This window comes from Leguminivora glycinivorella, chromosome 11 (assembly GCF_023078275.1).
Source record: "Leguminivora glycinivorella isolate SPB_JAAS2020 chromosome 11, LegGlyc_1.1, whole genome shotgun sequence".
NCBI classification, from domain to species: domain Eukaryota; kingdom Metazoa; phylum Arthropoda; class Insecta; order Lepidoptera; family Tortricidae; genus Leguminivora; species Leguminivora glycinivorella.
Genome location: NC_062981.1, coordinates 11,052,189 through 11,077,361, shown reverse-complemented (window position 1 = coordinate 11,077,361; position 25,173 = coordinate 11,052,189). Strand labels below are relative to the sequence as shown.

The window sequence follows — 25,173 nt, the reverse complement described above, 5'->3', positions numbered from 1 at the left end:
AAAAAAAATCGAAACCTCATTTTTTTTTCAACAGCCTTGGCAATTTCATTACAAAACGGAAATTAAATGTGTGAAATGTCAACGAGGCCTGTAATTTTGGCAGCCATTATTACAATTAAATCGAGGAAACGAACTATTTACACAGTGTGAACTCTATTATTATTATTATACGGTTGGAAATTGGCAGTTGGTGCTAGTGGTTATTCGTTAATATAAACGATTCCTGAAAAGTATGCAACAGGCGTTTAAAGGAGGTCAAAAAAGACGAGTGGCGTGGGTAACAATTTGAGGCGAAGCCGAAAATGATTATTAAGACGCCACGAGTATTTTTTGACTTAGTTAAACACCGTTGCATACAATACTTTATCTACGACCATGCACTTCGTTTTTAATAGTTTTCTTGAATAACTTTTGTGAAATTCACAATGATTCCTGTATTTTGACGCAAAGGTTTGCACTGTTAGCTCAGCTGCTCAAAACCTTCCCGCGCACGCGCGCAGTATCGTTATAACAATGCGTTGCCATGGTTACAGAGCCAAACAATGTGTTTTCAGTTTTTTCGATACTGCGCGCATGCGCGGAAAGCCGGCGGACGCTAATAGACTTTTATGTAGGGTTTTAAAGATCTATAAATGACGAATAACAGTTCGGGAGTAGAAAAAGTAGTTTAATTTTGCCAACCCTACATGAGAACAACGTAATTCATAGCAATTGCTGTAAAACTTCGGTTTTGTAGGAAGTCGTACGTTTTACTTATTGTGTGGTAGTAAGGTAAGGCTACTACTAAATTGAACGTCACAAATACAATGCCACAGTCTGCAATGTCACAGTTTCGTTTTCTTTCAACCTTATTTGCCAAGAGTGGCACTGTAACTTTAGCAGTTTCATGTGCTCTGCCTACCCCTTTAGGGGGAACAGGCGTGATTGTATGTATGTAAATTGAACGTTGTTTTAATTTGTTTTAGCAAACACGGCTGACCTTGGAGTGCTGGACCCGTCCCTCTACAAATCGGATTGTCTCGACGAAGATCTGCTCTGGCCGGAGGGCCACGTGGTAATTCACTTATTGTTTTTAACCCCCGACGCAAAAACGACGGGGTGTTATACGTTTGACGTGTCTGTCTGTCTGTCTATTTGTCTGTCTGTCTGTGGCATCGTAGCTCCCGAACGGATGAACCGATTTATATTTAGTTTTTTTTTGTTTGTAAGCTGTTAGTCGGGAGTGTTCTCAGTCATGTTTCATGAAAATCGGTCCAATATATCGCGAACGGGCGTTTTTTTGTTATATTTATTTATATTTATATTATATGAGCCTAGATAATCCAACTATTGGGCAAAGGCCCCCTTCAAACCTTTCCACGTATCCCAGTCTTTACCTGTTTCCCACCAAACCTTGATGAAGTTATACTCTTTTATACAAACTGTGCACTGAGAGAAATTTGCATTGTGAATTTAACAAGTTCGACTTGTTGCGGTTTATCCATTTGAATCAGCCAAACGTATGTTTAAAACAATATGTGTCAGGTTGTTTTTATAAAATCGATTTGTTGATTCAAATATATTGCCGATTCAAATGACAAGTAGCTTGTTGTTTGAACCAAAGAGCACGTAGGCGCTATTTTATCCAAAAAACGTGTTGAACGAACATGAAAACTGGTTGTATTTTCTCTCAATGTTTATTGATTTCTGATTCCCACATTTATATTATTTTTTTTGACATGTGCCGTTAGATACTTGAAGCTAACTTTTGATTTAATCTTAACGTTCTCTCACACTGTGAATAACGAAAAAAAAATTAAATGGCATAAACAATGTATCTCCTGTAAATATGCTTAACGGCATGTCGAATTTAATGGAAGAAATTTAGATTTAATTAACATTCTATCAAGAGACTGCAATTGGAACAAAATTCTGGCAATAATAATGGCACGTGAAATATGATCATGAGTTTCGAGAAGCAAGCAAGCGTCGCATTTTCAAATTTGTTTGTTGAACGATGAGACTCCTTAATTGGTTATACATCGATTCCCTGAAAAACATTTATTTTACAAATATTAAAGGGTGAATAATTTCAATATTCAAACGCCTCCTTAATTGAGGAAGTGTAATTAAAATTATCAAAAAAGGACCGCCTTAATTGTCCATATCACATTTCCGTTATCGCAAACCATAAAGAACATAATGTTTCCACAGCAATGTGTTATAAAAGTTGCGTGCCTTATGAATATTTAATTTATACACAATGTCAACGTTACGGTTTTTATTGTTTACTCGACAGTTTTCATTAGACTAACGACCATTCCCTGGCTCCGCATGGGGAGTTAAAAAACTAGGTACAGCACTATACGTTTTCCTTAAAAGATAGACATATATAATATTGGTGACGTTCTTGAATGAGATAATGAGATGTGATTATAGACAAATATTCACATGACATGTCGTTATATCACAAACGGTTTGGAGAGCGTTTTCGATAAAAGCTCGTAGTCAACGTGATTTTTCCGAGTAGATTAGCATAAACTTATGATATCGTTATATTTCGACAAATGTCTTTATTTACACGAAATCTTAACCTAAACATTTCTGAAGAATCTTTTATACTCATAGGTGAAACCCACATTAAACCCCGTTCGGTAGTTTTTGTTAATCCCGAACAAACAGACAGAAAGACAAAGCGGAGTGTTTATATTGTTTATTATATGAATTTATTCATATTATGCTATACTTAACGGTTTTTATTGTTTCCGACGATAGTCATGTATATATAGCGCTCTAACAACTTTTGTTCCAACGACGCAAAGGCAGAGTAACGTTCACTAAATAATTCATCGCGCCTCTGCAAAGCTCTGCGCTTTTTTATACAAACAAATCTTTACGTTGACTACTAAATATAGCATTCCATTTCGTTATTCTTTAGTAAATGGCCTGTCAGGATCTGAATGAAATACCAGTGCGTAGGAGTCATTTGTACAATAAAATAACCTGAGTCATTCCGCGAATTTTCGGTTTACTCAATTCGTCTATGTCAAAAAAAATATTTAATTATTGCAAGTTTGAATAAGATTAAAAGTGGAAATATTAAAAATAATATATAGATGGCATCATTTACGATGACGCGTAGACTTGTCCAACCTAACCTTTTATTTTATAGCACGAGGATATGAAACAACTTACGTGCCTTCGGGAATGGCACGACATATAGAGCAAATTTAATACGGGCGAATCTCTTAAAAGTGGTTAGTATATGATATAAAGAATTGTAATTAGGTAATTAAAATTGTATATCCATATCCGTAGTTTAGTCTTAGTTTCTTATATAATTACACAATAATTCGGACCGCAATGTAATGTAAACTCGCGTTAAACGCTCGTGGACTGTTACTTTTAAAAAGCTCATATCGCGAAATGTAATTCCAGTGACTGTCAACGCAACATGTTTATAATACATGACTGCTGAGAAAACTTCAAAAGATAGTTTTGGATTGAAAAATTAGAGTAACTTAAATACAAAGAAAAAATGACCAAGGTCAAGCTTTGCCCTTTGTCATTGTTTCTTTGTATGTTTATTTCATTTATTTCAGTTTACAGTTAAATAGTAGTGACACTACTAAAAATACAAATTAAAATATTTCCTATGAAGATAATTTACTTTGTTCTAACATCTCTCATGTCTGGTTTAATTTATCGCCCGTATAAGGCTTACACACGTTATGGTACTATAAAAAAAATATTTTCGCACTCCAGTGCTATTTTCACACCAAATGATTGGAGCGATTTACAACCAGCCGCGTGTTGTAACTTGACGCGACGCGTGACAGTATTATGACGTCATTTTGTACCCGTGTCAATAATTTGGCGGCATGAGTGATGTTCCTAGTCACGTGATGACCTTTCGTTTTAATTTCCCTAGGGGCGCGTGTGGTTCACACTGAAGTACGAATCTACAACGGAAAGGCTTCAGGTGCACATTTTGAAGGTGAAGCATCTGCCGTCTCGCACCCCTGCCCTTGCTAACGCCTGCGATCCGTATGTGAAGTAAGTATTAGTAAGCAATTCTTCTTTATTCTATGTGTAATTAAACACGTAAAGTTGACCTCGATACTGGACGCGACCAGCTCAAGGCTCGCCCACCCACTGCCATATCCTACAATTATACTCACGGCGTACTTACGTTACGTGCCCTCAATGTGGACGGAGTTTCCCTGCAAAGATAGGCTACATTAGCCATCTTCGGGCGCATGAGCGTCGGAACATTATTTAGGGGTCGAAGTGGTCGCCATGGCCGAAATCGATCGGACTCCATCATCATCATCAATTGAACACTTTTTTATTTCTATGATTCTGATCTATTCTATCATTTATAAAATAACACTGACGGTGTCAACTTAGCTTTAGTAAGATTGTAGTACAATCCTAAAATATTAATATTATGTTTAGGATCCAACTGATGCCAGACGAGAGGAGAGTTCTTCAAACTAAGCAAAAGAAGAAATCTTGCAACCCAATGTTTGACGAGACGTTCGTATACCAAGTGAGTATTTAAATATAGTACTTACTATTGTCCCAGAGCTGTAAGTTCCTCTTTTTGACACATCATAGCGTCCACAAAACGTAAACTCGCGCGACTTAATGAAATTTTAAATAAAATCCTGTAAACAATATTTCACTTAGGTACTTTAAACATAATCTAACACATGTTACATTTTTGTGGATCTTCGTTAGTGAGTATTTTAAAATATTAATGTATAATGCAGCATTTACTTATTATGTCATTTATGATTCATTTTTATATTTAAACTAGTGCTGTGGCAGAGTCATTTCGATTCAAATGACATTTCAATAAGTTGATAGAAATCGTATATTTGTTTAAGCGCCTCCTTGTACATAGGGCCTAATCGATTCCACCAATTCGTAAATAATCGCTAGATTTGGCAAACGATACTATACGTCTTAGCCACATCGCAACATACTTCAAAACAAATGTGTCAAAAATGTGAACTTACAGCTCCGGGACAATATTTTTTGTTGGATGTAACGAAGTCTCTACCATTAGATTTTGACATCCCGTTTTCTCACACATAAGGTACTGATTTGAAGGGGACGGCCCTACGATGTAGCCACTTTTTAATCTCTACTCTTTTTAGCCAGACCACAGAATATATTAATAGTACAAGTATAGAAGGCTCACTCCTTTGATGTTCAGAAAATGCCGCCATTCTAAATTCTTACCTACATTAACAAACGGACCGCATGCGAGCAGCCGACATTGAATTTTATTGCGCCGCGCGAAGGTCGTCACCACTGAAAGGGCCGCGAACTCGCGGCCGCCGACATGTACTTGTAGCGGGGCGATAGAATCGCGAAGTGAACCGCCCCTAGCCAGACTGTACATCACCATGCTTTGACCACCTTTTAAAATAATGCCCAAAATTCACCAATAGTTGTATCCACCATGATATCACCTGTGTTTTTTTTAAAATCAACCTATATGAAATATCAAGCGTCATTACAAAAGAATCATCAACAGAATCGTTCACAAAACATATCAACAAAATTATCAATAGTCTAAAAAAGTTCAATAACACCTAAGAGTAATTTACCACAGCATCAAGATGAATGGTCGCCCGTATTCCTAGCGAGGGCCTTTCATCTTTAACACGACAGTTATTCAAAAAAAATCACCATGCTATGCGTTCGATATGCTATTTTTAAAATAAGTACAAGCGAATGAGAATGTAGTGGCAAGAAGTTGAGAATTGGTAGAACTACATCTTAAAGATATTGTTCAACTGAATACACGAAATTGAGCGGTCGAAGTTTGAAAAGCAGCACCCTGCTAGCTTGTTGTATACTCTGTACACATTAAACTATTCACTAACACTATTCATAGTTTACTTTATAGCTGGAATTATTTTGAATTCTGTTTGTTTTGTGATTATGAAATCCACACGAGTTAAGTCATTGCTATGACCCGTGTAATTAGTCATACTTAATTCACTTTCTGACCAAACTAGAGTACTCATGTAGGTATTCTGTATTGTGGCTTTATGTATATCTTCTTTAAACATTCCTCTAGGTATGTTTGATTTCAATTTTTAATCGCGGGCTATATGTGGGACGTTTTGGAAGAACCATTTCTAAACAATAACAATCACAGTAAGGGCAGTCGCGTTCTCAGTATAATTTCATCTGCAGTATCCTGTCAACAATTATATTATTAATAGCCTACATGGTGTCCCACTGCTGGGCAAAGGCCTCCCCCATGGATCTCCATCCGTCACGGTCTTGAGCAATCTCCGGCCAGTCGCTAAGATATGCGTCTAGGTCATCCCGCCATCTCCGCCTAGCAGACCCAGACCCAGACCGTGGCAATTTTTGCCCACCTCTGTGGGTGCATGCGACAGACATGGCCGGCCCAGTCCCATTTCAGCTTGGCGGTCTTAACTCCAACATCAGTAATGCCTGTTTTGGAGCGCAGCGTAGAGTTACGGATTCTGTCAATCCGTTTTACTCCTAGCATACACAATGTAAACACAAAATTAATATAATTAAAACATGGTGTCTAGTAATTAAAACGTACCGTATAATTAAACGGCTTTGTCGGTCGTTCCTTTTAATAATCGTTGCAAAGTGGATACACACGGTCGGCTTACTATGCTGTAATTAACACAGTTACCGCCGGGCTGATCTGTTTTTATAGTGCAGAAACTGCCAATTAAGTAAGTGACATACATCGTTGAAATCAAGTAAGCTACAGCGGGACGAATCTCGACTGGGGGCAACTGTAAACTTAGTCCATTTTTCCATTATTACATTATGATGTTGAGTTCTACATGTATCCACTGAACACGCCTACCATATACTTCTCAAACGGATCACACGCGGCACGCACCGTTTTCTTGACATTTCATCTCAAATACTCTCGATAACCTTTTTGAAATGATGTAGGTTTATGATTTTATAAAAATTTAGTCTTCAAAGCATGTATGACCATACAAAATAGTCTAATACGCCTAAACCTGGAGGCCTGGGTGGCCACTCATGTTTCGGATAAAAAACTGCCAAATTAGTCTGAAACTACGCTAGAATACCATTTGCCGAATGTGCTGGAGGTGCGTCTTGTTGGGACACATGATACTCATTCCCAAGCATCCTTTTTAACTTTAAGGCATTTTTTTTTCCAAAACCTTGGTTTTAAAGAAAAAAACGTTGATTTTAACGCTTTTATCTGTAAGTACTGAAGGTAGTTTACCTCGCTTACATACTGCATCCCACACCTGGGCCGATGGTGAGCTCTGGAACCTAGGCACATTTTTCTAGTTGCCCGGAACGTTATCTATCCTCGGTACCCATAATAGTTTATTTTGGACACGTGGCGTCTGTTTTATCACATACAGATTCTCCTTATAAAAAATAACTCGTCACCTGCGTGCCGTGCAAGTATTTTGTTGGCACTTTACCTCTTTGTTTTTCTTAGACACTTCGGAAATTTCATGTACTTTGTGCTTGTATTTTATTAAGAGGAATATACTCTTTAGTTTAAATAAGAATTTGATGGCCTGTGATCCCTATATCTTTAGAACTGAGGTAAAATGTGAGTATTCGGACTTATTGGACACGGTGTATAACCGGTGGACACTATTTAATAATGCAAACATTGTAAAACATGGAAAAATGGACCAGTTACATTTGCCCCCCAGTCGAGATTTGCCCCGCCCCTCTACCTTGGTAAATATAAAACAATACTACAAAAGGATATGGTATTTACAAACACGGCAAGGATTAAATAAAAGTAGGAATAGTTATTTGTTTTACAAGGGGGCAAAGTTGTTGTTTAACCGCACGTGCCAATATTGATACCCGAGCAAGCGAAAGATTCCAATATTGAACCGCGAGCGTAGCGAGAAAAGGAATCTTGAGCGTTGCGAGGGTATCGAGGCACGAAGGTTAAACAAACTTTGCCACCGAGTGAAACACGAAATTTTTCACCACAGCACCAACACTATGAAAATATGAACTGTAAAACATCAAAATAAATAAAAAACTTCAATTTATTTAACGTTTATGATTCAAAATCATCATTTATACGTGAATTCCAACACCCAGCTTTAGACATCAAGTTAAATTTGTATGAAATTACTTTGCACTCTTGTGGATAAAATGTAATTTTGCTATCTGTTTTCGAATAGCAAATAAAGCTTTATCAGTTGGTGTGGTGAAAATTTATTTTTCGAAGCGTAAGAGGAAAGGGACGAACAGTGAACACTAGATATACAAACGCAATTCCTATTTTCCCCTTTGGATTATTCAGGAACATATTACCTATTACAGAATTTGATGTGTATTTTTAAAAATCAGGAGCGAAGATTTCGCACAATTTTGTATATCATCTACTTGTACCTAACTCTTAAGGTAATTAGAAATCCAAAGAAATCGTAAATAAGTTTGGCAGATAACTAATAAAATATTTTCGATAATATTCATCCATAGAGGACAATGAGGATTAATTAGAAATCCAAAGAAATCGTAAATAAGTTTGGCAGATAACTAATAAAATATTTTCGATAATATTCATCCATAGAGGACAATGAGGATGACGTTTGTTTGAAAAAGCGATTTGTCGCAAATCCTCCACTTTCTCTTAAATTGGATTTATTCTCCCGGTTCCAATTTCCCATACCTGTGCTTTCATATAAAGGTAAAGAGCCTCATTCGGTAATCTGATCACGTGTTCAGTTTCCGTTTTTCTGTCGTTCGGTTCAAAAGAAAACGGCAAAGGTTACTCTTTCATTGAGGGGGCAATAGGGATATTTAAGTAGGTATCGGTTGCGATTTCACTATTTTCATGTGAAAAATAGTGAAATCGCAACCGATCGCTTAATCATACCGTGTTTGGTATCAAATTAAAGAGCTTTCCGAGTAGTTTACAAATATATAACATATTATAGGACTTTTTCTACTTAGTCTAACAAAATATGAGAAAATGTCCAGAAGTGGCAATAATTGTGACGGGGATGGCTCGTTTTCAAAAAATTGCCAAAAAATATATAGAAATTTATAATCACTAAGGCATAAGAGCAATTTTAATAAACGTTGCAGATTAATTTTGTACGAAAATAACTCCGATGTGATCTAGATTTTCAAAATAATTCGTTTTATAGATTTACCACCATCTTCATAGACGTACTCTAAAGTTATCTAGCCGATAAAGTTCGTTTGTCGTTTATGAATAAGGGGGTTAGAGTTAATCATTAATTTAGGCCGTACCTAATATTATAGGACAGTACACAACTACACACAAGGCGGCGAGGCGACGTTCGCAAACAAAATATACCACACAAATAAGTTCTGGGAAAGGTTTTGAAGAATTTCCCGGGACTGATCTTGAACCAGTCCTAAGAAATTCTCGGAAATATTGCTTACACATGATGACTAAATATGTTTTTTTTAGTCTTTTCATGGCCGCCATTCCGCAATGCACCAACAAAGTGGAAGCTGACGTCCACGAAGATTCTTAACACTCGCCCTCAATCAATTATCAATATTAACATGTCCGGCAGGCGATTGGTCAGTGTTCCTGCCTCGCGGTCTAATTAGTTGCTTAAATTAAATAATTATGGAAAATATATCACAGTTAATCACAAGATGTGGTTGAGTAGGTCCTGGTATCACCACCTTTATTCATAATTATATTAATTTTTCTTACCAAACGCCCCAGTCTAGATATCCCTTATTCATAAACGTATACTAAAGTTATCAAGCCGTTGGTTTGTCCCTTTCCGACGTATTAGTGTAATGAAAGGGACAAACGGACTTTATCGGCTTGATAAATTTAGTGAACGTTTGTGAATAAGGGGGTAAGTATATTTTACTAAATGCTAACAATATATTCTCAGATCCCACCTGGAAAGTTGGACGGGCTCACACTCAAACTGTCGGTCTTGGACTCTGGCCGCGTCGGCAAAGGAAAGCAGCTCATTGGACACGTCATCTTGCCTCTGTCAGAACTCGAGGGTATTGCTCCAGACGAAGAGCCTCAGCTGTATAAAATGGATATTGAAAAGGTACTGTATGTGGGTACACTAAGGGTCGGCGTCAGGCTTTGCCATACAGTTGGCCCGATGCTACGCTCGCGAGACGCTAGATGTGGGGGGACCCTAAATAGTCAACACTTGTATCATATTCAGAGATGGGATAGTTGTGCGTCATTTGTATGACGTTTTCAGAATAATAAACCTTATGTTGTTAGACTGATGCCCATTTGTCTGACATTTATAAATGTAGTGCGAAATGGGTTTACTTCGTATTTTTAACCGCCGCCCCAAATCTCAAGGAAGGGTTCTCAGTTCGTCTGTATTTTTTTGTTTTCTTTTTTCTAATGTCCGTCGTTACTGGACCGATTTTGAACATTTTTTTTTATTGAATGTATGTACGTACAGATTGATCCCATTTTTAACAGAACCCAGTTCTGATGATGGGATCCTGGAGAAATCGAGGGAACTCCTCAAATCTGAAAGGTGTACATATGGTGATTTTGTGTTTTTATAAGATCGGCATCCATTTACGTTCGGAACAGTGACATTTGATGCAGTGGAACTGCTGATGATGACCAAAACGGAACTCCTCAAATTTGAACAGCACACTTATAATGACTTTGGTATTTTTACGAGGACAGCATGCATTTACATTCTGAACAGTGACATTTGGTGCAGTGGAACTGCTGATGATGATCAGATTGGAACTCCTCGAATCTGAACGGCACACGGCACACTTATAGAGACTTTGGTATTTTTATCAGAACAGCATACATAAACGTTCAGAACAGTGGCATTTGGTGCAATGAAACTGCTGGTGATGGTTAGATCGGAACTCCTTATTATACATAAGTATTAGGCACTTCAATTGGTATTTTTATCAGAAAACCAACCAAGTACTTACATGAACAATTGTGACATTTGATGAAGTGGAACTTTTGATGATGATCGGAACGGAACTCCTCAGCTAAGCATATTGAGTTTTCAAGACAAATTTTGTCAAGCTCGATTTCTTATAATTGGATATCGGATTCATGAGGAATTGAGGCCACTTCTCAAACCTGAACGGTATACGTATCGTATACTCATTTGTATTTCCTTCAAATAATCAAATATTTACATTAAAAGCGGTTTTTAAAAAATAAAAATTTCTGCATATTAATCCAACATTCGCAAGTAGGTATCTTTCACCAGAACCCCAAGCGGCGGTTTATTTTTCTTAAAAATTATTCCGGAAACGTTCGTATTTGTCATGCTGGTTCAGTCAATGCCAGTGCATCTTGTACTGAGAATGACTGAAACAGCATGGCACGTTCGTACATTTCCGTAACAATACGTAGGCAAATATTTTCACACTACATCTGTATCTCTTATGAGTTTTATGACTGAAAAGTATTCACCATATTTTCTTTGATTCGATGCAATAATTCAAATAAAAGAATCTTCTATGAGTTTTTAACCGTTTAGAATACGTTACTCGATAGCAAAAACGCCACGGAACATGTTATTCATTGTATGGAGAAAGTAAACAGCACACCCAAACGGTTGCTCAGTAGAACAAAAGTAAAAGAAGCTGAGTGGAGACCTTTTCAGTTACGCTTTAATTCAATTATGTTTATTATGTTAGTGTTATTAGTTAAGTTTAAATTAAGCGTTTTTTAATAAAGTTCTTCTATTCTATTCTATTCTATTCTATTCTATTCTATTCTATTCTATTCTATTCTATTCTATTCTATTCTATTCTATTCTATTCTATTCTATTCTATTCTATTCTATTCTATTCTATTCTATTCTATTCTATTCTATTCTATTCTATTCTATTCTATTCTATTCTATTCTATTCTATTCTATTCTATTCTATTCTATTCTATTCTATTCTATTCTATTCTATTCTATTCTATTCTATTCTATTCTATTCTATTCTATTCTATTCTATTCTATTCTATTCTATTCTATTCTATTCTATTCTATTCTATTCTATTCTATTCTATTCTATTCTATTCTATTCTATTCTATTCTATTCTATTCTAATTCACACATTTTCTACGTAGAATAAATACGTACCTACATACGTATTTTTTCTATCGAGTAAAACGTATTCTAAAAGATCAAAAACACATGTCAAAGGATAAAATTGTAATTAAACTTATTGTAGTAACAGTATCTTGTTAAAAATACACATCTCTTTCATTGTAAAAATAACAGCGCTATAGGAAAATACACGTGTCAAAAAAAACAAACATTCAGTCGAATTGAGAACCTCCTCCTTTTTTTGAAGTCGGTTAAAAATAAATAGATAGGTACAAGGATATTTTGTAACCAAGAGATATTGTTTACGAGTTATTAAATTCCCACTTCTTATCTAAATCCACTTGACGGAGTCGTCAAGTTATCCAAGTTTAAAGGATTTCGATTCAAATAATTACTTTCAGAATTGTTTGAAAGCAAGCGTAATTGAGGATATTTCGTGATAGAAGTATTTTCTTTGAAACAGGAACTACAAGAACCGACGTCGGACTTAGGAGAAATATTGGTGTCTCTACTGTACAACGAGAATCTACATCGGCTCACAGTTACAGTTATAGAAGCAAGAGGACTAAAGGTAAACTATTCTTATTGAAACATGTACTCGTTTAACCGATTCGTTGCGTGTTCATTTTAGAAAACTTTACGCTGTGGTGGCGAACAACTTTTGTCGATTTTAAAATGACATGCCCCGCGTGTCATACGCCACACATAAAAAAAACTTGATGACACACTTCTCGTGTCGTCTGCACAGAAACGGTTAATTTTTAACAACGTCTACGAATTACTTTCTTGCATGGATCTTGGAGTGCTTGCCCCATATGGTAGAATTATTCAGTGGCTATGGAAGAGGTATTGAGGTCTCAGCTGGCTGTACCATCAAGGCGTTGTGGTAAAGTCTAACCTAAGATACTGTGAATTCGCTGCATATTTATTTATTTTTGTTACCTTTGAATGTATACAAGAGTGTAGTAAGTGATGCGTGGTATTGACATTAATTAAAATTTTAACCTTTATATTATGAGGTGGGTGTACGTGGTTTGAAATTGTGGTATTCGGTAGTTACATAAATAGCTGGTTCCTATCAAAATAGGACATCAGTCACCCGTGATGACGACCAATGTATTTAACCTATGTAGATTTTTGTAAATTCTAATATAATTATATATATATTAATATACGACAGACATTACAATTGATAAGCCTGTACAAGTTTTACCCTGATGCATTTGTGAATTTTAACGGATTCTAACATAATTTCATTAATATTAATATACCTATTAATATTAATGAAATTATGTTAGAATCCGTTAAAGTAGGTGTGTCTTAATTCTTGAGTTTTAGTTTTGTGTAAATAGTTAGTAAACATTCACTTCAAAAAGGAAATTACAGATAATTGTAAATAGTACTCAATATAAACGTGCCATCAACGAATATTTATTTCCCCTAAATCTTAGTTTACCTACATTCAGCGAAGCCCAAACTTTGGTTTTAGCTTCACACCACTACATCAAAGTTAGTTTTGTTGTTTGGTTACTGGTAGCCTTAAATAGAAAGTTTTAGTACCTACTACGTAAGTATATGTACTATACATCTATCGTGAGTTTTCACGTTTTAAAATACGTTACTTGATAGAGATCTAATGCTGAACGGCGCCCCGAGTAAAACTAAATTAAAAAAAAACTCGTGGTATCTGTTCTAATACTTATCAAGTAGGCGACAGATAGCGAAAATCCACCAGTAACGAAATTTTATGAAACTAAGATTACCAGATAATAATATCTGCGAGTGCGTTGAACTACAACGCCCTTTTCGTACATTTTACGTGAAGTCGTCGGCAATGATAAAAAAAAATAAGTCCGTGTATTTAGAAAGGTGTAGGTTTCAGGTAAATATTGTTACAGGAAGATTCTAACTTTATACATATTTTACTCGTACTAACAATACATATAAACTTTTACCGTTCATGACGATATAAAGTATCCACATTTGTGATGCCGAGATTTACACAACATACAGTTACGTTCAATTACATCTACAAATTTACTCAAACTAAAAACATTTATTCAGTAAGTAGGCCACAGGGGCACTTCTACATGTTACTCGAACAAAAGTATCTGAACACGACTATTTGTCATCCTCCTTGCGTTTTAGGTAGTTAGCCGTTAGCATGGATCCACTCTGACAACTATTCTTAACTAGTCCGCTTTTCTTACAATGTTTTCTTTCACTGAAAAGCGATTGGCATAATTATATCGAATGACATTTCGGACATAAGTTCCGAAAAATCCTTGTACTAGATGAGTTTCGATCCCGCGACCTTCAGATTGAAAGTCGCATGCTAGGCCACCAGCGCTTCATCATAACATGATTATTATGAGCATTAAAAGCGTATTCAAATGTACAAGTGTAACTGCAAATCTACATTATGTGAACTGAAACCGACTGTACATACCTAATACACACTAAACCATCGCACTAATTCAAATCCAATGTGCAGACCGCCCTCTAAACATTGTCTCTTTGCACAATGTGTTTAGTATGCCCTAGGGTATTGTTCGTTTGTCATTTATTTAATTATAAAGTCTCTGTTGTTTTATTAGGTTTCATATCTACATACTAAGTAATCTAGGCAGCTATTTTTATTTGGGATATTATTAAACGCACAGCAAAAAACTAATCGCCTATCAATTTATCATCATCAATAATATACGTCTGTACATCAAATTAATTACTTCACTGCAAATAAACTAAATGATTAACAAAACTAGTAATGCAAATTATTCCAAAATACACATCAGCACGACATTACTTTTTTCCTCTAATGCAAGACAATTAAATTCCTTTAGGAACAAAAATACAATCTTATCAAAAATACTAATTGCGCAGCAATTTAACCGTCTTCATAGCAAATTATTTAATTCGAAGAGCATACATAATTTTTTCTTATGTTTTAAGTATTCACGTTCAGCTAATTTAATAATTATTATAGCTACAATATCTTAATTCATTGCATTATTTCTAAGGAGCAGAACTGTCACCGTCACGGAAACAAACTTTTAACAGAAAATTGGGTTAGGTTAGGTTAGAACTGCGACCCTCACGGAAACAAACTTTTGTGAGAAAAGTGGGTTAGGTTAGGTTAGAACTGTGACCCTCACGGAATCAAACTTTTGTGATAAAAGTGGATTAGGTTAGGTTAGAACTTGCTCGACCCGCCAATCGCGTCGTCTTGCGTAGGGATGGACTATCACTCGTTGAACCGTAAAAGCTGTCTAATGCATTCAAAAAAGCCGTTCTGCTTCTTTGTGCATTAAACCTTTAAATTTTATGTTTTTTTGCCGATCACTTTATGTTGTAATTAATAAAAAAATTGATTGCAATTAGAATAAAATGCTGTATCATTTAGATAAACTGCTGTATATTATGTAAAAATAGAAGCTACATTTAAAAAAAAAAGCGTTGCTAGGTATAATGTGCGTTAGTAATTATTAGCGACGGGACCCCTTTCTTTCCCATAAACTTTTTGGTCAGAATTTCGTTAGTCATAAGTTGTTATTCATATATTTTGTGGTCATAAACATCACTAGTCATAATTTTTGTTACGAATAATGCTTAATGGTACTAACATTAACAACCCATAATATTGGATGCCATAACCTTAAAAGTCATAAAGTTGATGAGTATAAAATTGAAAGGCATAACAATAATTATCCAGAAATATTACTAGGCATATTTTTTGAAACCCTACTGATTGTTCTGCATACAGTTTTAAGGCATAAACCTCATAAGTCATAATCTTTGTTACGAATAACGTTTAATAGTTCTAACGTTAACAACCCATATTATAGAATACTATAATCTTAGAATCAAGAAAGTTGATGAATATAACATTTAAAACGGATCCCTTTGTTAGCCAGATTATCATTAGTCATAATTCTGAAACGGTTTCATTAGGGTCACCTATAGATAGGTTAGGTTAGGTTTGTTTTATGGCAATCCTGAAAATTTACGCGTTTTTGAGAAAAACCAAATTATGACTAACGAAAATGTGGACAATCGATACATTATACCTTATGACTTTATTGGTAGTCCGCATTTACCTCGCGTCCATTAGAACGGAAATAGGACCCCTGCCCCCCTTCTACTCGTTGACGAAGCCGAATACTACAAAAATCAGCATGCAAAGGAAGAAATGGCGGGAAAATCAGTGAGCTCATTATGTATTTTAATCCTCATTTCTCAGCTAGGTTCGCTAGTTACCTTGTGTCATTCAGAGCAAAAATAGGAGCCCCGCATAGCGAGGCTCCGTCGAATCGCTGGCGGGGCCTAATACTTTTAAAAGCAACATGAAAAAATAAAACACATAACATGTAAAAGATGAAATGGCGGGAAAATCAGTGAGCCCAACGAGAAAATTTTCATTTCTCGGGTAGGTTCGTTAGTTACCTTGTGTCATTCAGAGCAGAAATGCGGGGCTCCGTCGAATCGCTGGTCGGGCCTAATATTCTTAAAAGCAACATGAAAAAATTAAACACATAACATGTAAAAGACGAAATGGCGGGAAAATCAGTGAGCCCAACGAGAAAATTTTCATTTCTCGGGTAGGTTCGTTAGTTACCTTGTGTCATTCAGAGCAGAAATAGGAGCCCCGCATAGCGGGGCTCCGTCGAATCGCTGGCGGGGCCTAATATTCTTAAAAGCGACATGAAAAAATTAAACACATAACATGTAAAAGACGAAATGGCGGGAAAATCAGTGAGCCCAACGAGAAAATTTTCATTTCTCGGGTAGGTTCGTTAGTTACCTTGTGTTCCTTATAATGAAAAATAATATAGATCCCATTGAATGTTATGATTAAAGTTAATGTGGACAGTAATCATTATTACTTGCGAAAATATACTTTACGACAATTATGACAAACATGTTTATTGCTTTCAACATTATGTCCATAATACAAAATGCAATTTGATTATTATGCCAAACAATGTTTATGACTAACAATAATGATGACTTGGAAAAATCTGACCTCCAATTTCTGACATTCAACTTTATGACTAATGATAATATGACTATTAAAAATTATGACTAACAACGTTATGGATTGTAAAAATCGGACTAAAAAAATTATGGGAACCAATAGAGACCCATTAGCGACGCATTAATGAAAAAGCTTTACTAAAAGTTAAAATAGATGTACGCCACGAATATATATTGTAGTGTATTTAGTAATATTTTGAGTTGCAAATTTTTCTGTGAAATTAGTATTTTTGATATGAATTTGGATTATTTTTGCGTAAAAAAAGTTATTTTTTTGATTTGCGTTTAAATACCACCCTTTTTATTTTATTGACGTTGGGAAATATGTAAACGTAGACGTGTTGTCCAAATATAAATTGTTGATTAATAAATTCGGCAACAACTATTAATTTATATTTATTCCCACTGTTGGGCAAAGACTATTCGATTCTGCCCTGCCCTTCGATTTCCACTCATCCCGGTTATGATCTATCTATCCGGACAGTCGTTGAGATACACGTCCAGGTCATCCCGCTATACAAATAATACATTGATAAAATAATAAATTGTGACTATTGGTCAAACTCTAAAAAATTGCAAAATCAAGGGTGAACAGGCTAGAAATCTTTTGGGCGAGTTTCGTCATAGGCCACGTCTTCGCCTCGGCTAGTGTGAGGTCAAGAGTAAGCCCATTTATAATTATAAAAAAACCGGCCAAGAGCGTGTCGGGCCACGCTCAGTGTAGGGTTCCGTAGTTTTTCGTATTTTTCTCAAAAACTACTGAACCTATCAAGTTCAAAACAATTTTCCTAGAAAGTATTTATAAAGTTCTACTTTTGTGATTTTTTTCATATTTTTTAAACATATGGTTCAAAAGTTAGAGGGGGGGGACGCACTTTTTTTTCCTTTAGGAGCGATTATTTCCGAAAATATTAATATTATCAAAAACGATCTTAGTAAACGCTTATTCATTTTTAAATACCTATCCAACAATATATCACACGTTGGGGTTGGAATGAAAAAAAATATCAGCCCCCACTTTACATGTAGGGGGGGTACCCTAATAAAACATTTTTTTCCATTTTTTATTTTTGCACTTTGTTGGCGTGATTGATATACGTATTGGTACCAAATTTCAGATTTCTAGTGCTTACGGTTACTGAGATTATCCGCGGACGGACGGACGGACGGACAGACGGACGGACGGACGGACGGACGGACGGACGGACGGACGTACGGACGGACGGACGGACAGACAGACATGGCGAAACTATAAGGGTTCCTAGTTGACTACGGAACCCTAAAAACAAGTCTATGAGTAAAATTTTCACTCTGATCCCCAGAAGAATCCAGAAGATAACATTACAGAAGATTACTTCTACTAAACAGAATTAACAGGGAGTGTATTTTCAACTATTTTCAAAGCAAAAGAATGAATAATAAAATGTCCGTATGTTCATTTTCTCATAGCCAGTACTCTTATTTCAAAAGCGCACAAAACGTAAAATAAGTTATTAAATGTTAGTACGTTACTCTGCTTAAAAAACAAAGATATTAGTTTTTTGCGGGTTCGCGGGTTTTATATTTTCCATCATCACGTAAAAATATGAAGCATGAAATAATGTATATTATTCAACCATGTTTTCTAACATTTTATTTATTTATCTTTGGCATTATTTCGCTGGGAATTATTAAAACTTCTAAAGATATTTTAACAAGTGCACAATTATTATTTGAGGAAAGCGTCAGAAGAGGTTTTTCCCATTTTATTGTACTAAAGAAAACAACGTACCTCGGAAACATCCATCGATAATCCCCCCCCCCACTTTTTTTTTTGATTTGGAAATTTTTATATGGTTTCCACTCAGAATCGCGAGCTCTCTCAATTCTAATATTTAGGAGAAAAAAAGTGTCCCAAGGTTTTTCCCATTCCGTTACCATGTTTTCATACATTTTGAATGGCGATAACGGAATGGAAGGTTCGAAAAAATGTACAGAAATCTTGGGACATTTTTTTTCTATTATCAGGATCGAAAGATCTCGCGATTCTGAGTATTAATCGCGTAAAAATACCCATGTTACAAAAAAAGTGGGGTGGACAACTTTGAAAAAAATGGCCCAGCTAACTAATACTTAAGTATCTATAACTGACAGTTCCATTTTCAAAATCATTTGGTTTTGAGATAGCGCCACACGGCTTAGCAGGGTAGTATAATGTTCGTGTTATGACGACACACTTTTGGTTGTAGGTACTAATTTTAAATGGCGACATTTACACGGGAAATTTAATCGGTAATCAGGAGTCGAAAGGTATATATATATTTTTTTTATACCACGTCGGTGGCAAACAGGTATACGGCCCGCCTGATGGAAAGCGGTCACCGTAACCTATGGACGCCCGCAACTCAAGGGGTGTCACGTGCGCGTTGCCGACCCATTAACATAAATGGAATTCAATACGTGAGGTTTCATCGAATTTACTTCACTAGGTATCCTTTTCTCTAGCGCCCTAAAGAAAATGATGCATATAGTTTTCTTTGTTCTTATTTACTGACAGACTTGTTTTACAGAGTATAACAGTTAAAGATATCCTTAAAATTAGGTAATAGCAAAGACATATAAAACTCCATATAGATAGATAAAGTCTAAGAAAAAAAATACCTCAGTACCATACAGAAAAAGGTACGGTGGCCTAGATGGTGTTACACCTTTGGGGTACGCAAAGCTAGATGGCGCTAATATAAATATTTGACATTTTAACACATATCAAGCTAAGAATATGGGCCAATTGTCAAAACTGAGGTTCAAAAGTTTTAAGCCTGTGTCAAGAGATGGCAGTCTATGCACTGTGATTACACATTTTACTTAGAGAGTAACTCTCTATAACACTATCCTCTTTGTAGTCACTGGATGCATTGACATTTGGACACCCTACATTTATGCGTACTACGCGATGGCGGGGAATTTGACAGACCAGACGTGTCTGCTTTATGTTGACAATGACAAATTGACAGTTTTCAGCCATTAATGTTTACATTTCACCGTGTATACATCGCTGGCTGTGTGATTCATCTTCGCATAGTTATTATGTTGCGCCCTACCACTCAATCGCGCGTTAGCATGCATATTAATTTACGATACGAGATTGCGTCATTCGATGTCACATAACTAATACGAGTTTGAGTTACACTACCCTCGATATAATGACATCCCAACGGGTAAAGGCCTTATGGCGGTTAGCGTTTCCGCTATTATTAATAACGCCCAAATGACGAAGCGAAATGCCGAGCGCCAAAAGGTAACTTACCTTGGAACACATTATTTATAACCTACATCACATATCACTTACACACATGACACCTGTCAAGAATTTGAGGTTCCAAAGGATTTAACCCTGTCTCGAAAGGTTGCAGTTATTGGAATGTAACTACAAAATTTAGTTTTGACAAATGCCTCTATAGTGTCGTAAATATAATTTTAATTTTTGAAACTGCTGTTAAATTATGTATTTTTTGAACTGTGATTTATTTATTTATTTTATTTGTACTGTTTGGACCTATTTTATTATTATTTATTTAATTATTATAATAAAAGGTAACAATGGTATAAATATACAGTGCTCCACAAAACTATGTTATAAGTTATTATAGGTACTACTGTGACATTAGACTTATATTGACCGGGATATAGACCGTGATTACCTTTTTGATTTTTGTCGGAAAACCGTGATCATGATGCATGCAACTGCGTCGAAATATCGGGAGCTCGACAAAAATCAAAAAGGTAATCACGGTCTATATCCCGGTCAATATAAGTCTAATGAAAATAACCGTGAATCATTCAAAACTCTTACTGTGACATTGCCAATAAGAATAGGTAGACCTTTAACTACACGTAATTAGTACAACAATAAAATTAGTTCCGATTTTAGTTACCCGTATTTATAAAGTTGTAAAGTATTGCAAGGTGGGCGGTTTTAGACGATGTGTTAAGCGGGGACGAGAGTCGTATTAACCGTGAAAAAATGTCTGAAAACAAGTCTCAAATTGTAGGGACCGGCGTAAAATGGCGTAAAATGCGGGAAATCGTATTAAACGTGATCGTTTTAACCGGGTTCTACTGTACATACCAGGATGATGACATTGACATACTCTTTGATTGTGATTCATATCAGGGGCGGCTCACTCCGCGATTCTATCGCCGCGCTGCAAGTACATGCTTGCGGCCGCGAGTTCGCGGCCTAATCAGGGGTGCCGCGTTCTCACGGAACGCACGTTCGCACGTTCTATTGTTACTTTCCGTCGCGAGTTTTTTTTAAAGGTTCTTATGCGATGTCCGCTTGTGGAATGGCTAATAATGCTTAGTTAAATAGATATTATGAATAAAATAAATACCATAGGACATTTTTACACAGATCTACTATTAATAAGTACCCCGGAAAGGTTCAGTAAGGCTTGTGATGTTGGAACTTAAACAAAAATATATAAATACTATATATCGTCCCCTTACTGCAAATACCGACTATGTGCAAAAAAGTGATTTTGAGATAATGCGATTTTAATGTTTGAAGGTACGATTTCATATGAAAACATGAAAAAAATTACTATTTGTATACAGCATTCTACAGCCCGTATTGTGTTGTTTAATACTTAATTGTAAACAATATCCAGGCTTGATTTGATTGCCGATAAAACTACGATTTAAAAAAAATAGTAGCAAACTTAGTTGGTTTTTCCTGTAGAAATAAAAATTTGTATATTTCTCTTATTAATACATATAAAGCAGTGTTTCCCTTTGATTAAGCTTTGCTTTTAATACACTTTACTTATGATTTGCAAAAAAAGAAAAATATACAAAAGTTTTGAACTTATTTCAAAATATATTAAATATTCTCAATGACATAGGCGGTTTTAGTTGCAGGAAATATAGCTGCTCTAATTTTATGTTACAAAACTTCACTTATCATTGTTAATTTAACTGGTACATTTGTAATAAAAAGTTTTTTAACATTACTAACCATTAATAATACTTTATTTATGGTTTTGAAGAGTTATTCTCAAAAAAAAAAATTTTGAAAAAATCCTCTTCAACCGGTTTTAGGAGATTTTTCACAAAATACTTTAACCGATTTCAGTAAAATTTAACAAGAAGTAACGCAATAGCATTCCCTTGAAATCACAAAAAGAATTTTACAAATCGGTTAATGCGTTTTTGGGTAATAGCATAATATGCATAGGTACTTACTACATACTAGTTCACTGTCTCAGTAATCCGAAGTCCGCCATAATTTATGTTCGAAATTTCACTATCTACACTGTTACATTTAGTATAGGTAAATAGTTTTTGTACGCTCAATAACCTGAAGTAATAGTTTATTTAAAGTTTTGTAGTATTTACGCCAAAGTCACTAAAATGTAGGCGTAGATGAGGTAATAAGTAAGAAAAAGTAATGTGTAACGGTAATTACATAGGTTTCTGGGGCGATTTAAAGCAATCATGTTTGCAATATTCTTACGCCCCCAGTTACACGCAGTGTTTTTCATCACACTTGCAATAAAAAGATAAAAAAGTATTTATGGTAGTCCAAAATACAAATTTAAACACTCTTTTGGGAAAAAGTTTTTTCTTTTACTCCTGATACGCCTTCGTGCGATTGCACACTGCTATATATTGTATGAAATGTAGGTACTTTGGTTTTCTGCCGCCTACCGGCAGATAAAATAAATGCCAGTCTCGAATTACGTGTGTTTCATTCGCCGTCCTTAGAAAGCCTTTCCCCAGTATATACCATTTGGCGACGAGTCCAGTGAATAAATTTGGTATCTAAGAAGTGTTTTAGTGCTAAAATCATGTCGGAAGATAAAAAACCTGACCTTAGTGCCCTTAAAGAATTTAAAATGAATGTTGACGTGTGGTCGACTTACGTGAGCAGATTGAAGGCGTGGTTCACTATACATGATGTGAAAGTTGCGGATTTTCCAAAATACCTTGTTGCGGTAGTGGGCACCGAGCCGCTGGATCTTATCATAGACTTGTGCTACCCGGAAACTCCCGAAAGTGTTAGTTTTGAAAAAATCGTAACCTTAGTCGAAGAATATCTCTCACCTAAAAGGTCAGTGATCGCCGAGAGAATGATTTTTAGGGCATGTAAACAAGTCGAAGGTCAAACGATAAGCGAGTACCTCGTGCAGTTAAAGAAATTAAGTAAACATTGTAAGTTTACGGATAATAGCATCTTAAAGGAAAATTTACGGGATCAATTTGTTTACGGCCTACAAAGTGAGCGCATACGGCAGCGAATGCTAACAGAGGACGACGAGCTCACGTTCAAACGCGCCACGGAGTTGGCGTTGTCGCTGGAGGCGGCCGTTCGAGACTCCAAGCCGGCGGGGCCGGCTCAGTCCCCGGCGGCCGCGTCGGGCTCCCGCGGCGAGGCGGAGCCTGTGTTCGCGGTCGGCGGCGGGGCGCCGCGCCAGCGAGGCGGCGGCGGCGCGCGGGCGAGAGGCTCGCGCCACGGGCCTCAGCGTCGAGGCAACGGCGACTACGGCCGAGGAGGGTCGTCGTCGTCAGGGGGACATTGTTATCGTTGTGGTGGACGGCACCCGGAGCAGCAGTGTTCGTTTAAAAATAGTGAGTGTTATGTGTGCGGTGACGTAGGCCATATCGCCAAAATGTGTCGTTTTAGAAAAGATCCCGAGAGAGTGCATAACATTGTGACCGACGGACGGCTATCTGACGGGTCCGACTCGGACGACGGGTGCCTGCAGGTGTATCAGCTGAGCGACGACGATGCTGAACCGGACGTTAAGTGGATGGTTAAGGTAAACGTTAATAATGTTCCGTTAGTGATGGAAGGTGACACCGGTGCCGCTGTTAGTATTATATCCTTTGGTACATATAAAACACATTTTAAAAATTGTAAATTATACCCTTGCGAGTCGAATTTAACAATGTATGGTGGTCAAAAGGTGAAACCTAAAGGTCAAATTATGTGTTCGGTCCAACTCGGTGGCCGAACGGTGAACGGATTGAAATTGATCGTTTACGATAACAATACCAGTTTGCCGTTGCTGGGCCGTAATTGGTTGAGGGCTTTCGGTATACACTTTCCACACATAGATGACAACAACGTAAATTCGGTGAACGTAAAATGAAGTAACGAGGATATCTGCAGCAAATTAATGAAGTTATTTCCTAACGTTTTTGCGGACGGTATTGGCACTTTTAACAAAACTAAATTGAAATTAGAAATTAATAGTGACGCGACGGCCGTGTGGCGGCGGCCCCGGCCCGTGCCGCTCGCGCTGCGGCCCGCCGTGGAGGCCGAGCTGGTGCGGCTGCAGCGCGACGGCGTCATTTCGCCCGTGGAGTGGAGCGACTGGGGGACTCCCGTGGTGCCAGTTCTCAAGAAAAATGGAGACGTTCGGCTCTGCGGAGACTTTAAAACAACCCTTAACCCGGTTTTAGTCGATGATAAGTATCCTATTCCGCGAATAGATGATATATTTTCGTCACTCCAAGGCGGAAAATATTTTAGTAAAATTGACCTTAGTCAAGCATATTTACAAATTGAGTTAGATGAAGATTCAAAAAAGTTATGTACTATAGTTACGTTACACGGGATGTTTTGCTATAATAGATTACCGTTCGGAATTAAGTGCGCACCGTGCAATGTGGGAAGTAATCGAAACGACTAGTTATCTTTAGGACGTTTATTGCAATCCTATATATGGGTGGATACAGCACTTATATACTAGCATCATAGAGTAGTAATACATAGAGAGTATACAAAGAGTATAAATGTAGACATGTAATAGGGCATAATACAAGACTTATAACACTACACCTCCATTCCTTGAGAAAAAAAATAGATTACCGTAAGGATAACAGACACAATAATCTATTTTTTTTTAAATTAATAATAGAAACATATGTTTTAAAAGTACATTTTTCTACAATTTTATAAAGAAGTTACGAAAATCACTAAACAATCAAAATTACAAAACGTTAAATTGTCAATTCAAATTGATCACAACTATTTTTAGACAAAAAGCCAAATCAATTAAATTTTTTTTTGTACGCTAGTCTGCTGGAA

The 25,173-nt window shown here is 36.5% G+C and overlaps 1 protein-coding gene across 1 annotated transcript in view; it reads left to right on the top strand.

Moving 5' to 3' along the window:
* Window positions 1-25,173, top strand: part of LOC125231053 (synaptotagmin-15-like) — a 129,916-nt gene that overhangs the window by 63,294 nt on the left and 41,449 nt on the right. Inside the window, exons 6-10 of the mRNA XM_048136397.1 lie at window positions 966-1,054; window positions 3,911-4,035; window positions 4,438-4,531; window positions 9,897-10,064; window positions 12,529-12,636. Of these exons, the coding sequence (XP_047992354.1) occupies window positions 966-1,054; window positions 3,911-4,035; window positions 4,438-4,531; window positions 9,897-10,064; window positions 12,529-12,636 (584 nt within the window). The remainder of the gene's footprint in view (window positions 1-965; window positions 1,055-3,910; window positions 4,036-4,437; window positions 4,532-9,896; window positions 10,065-12,528; window positions 12,637-25,173) is intronic.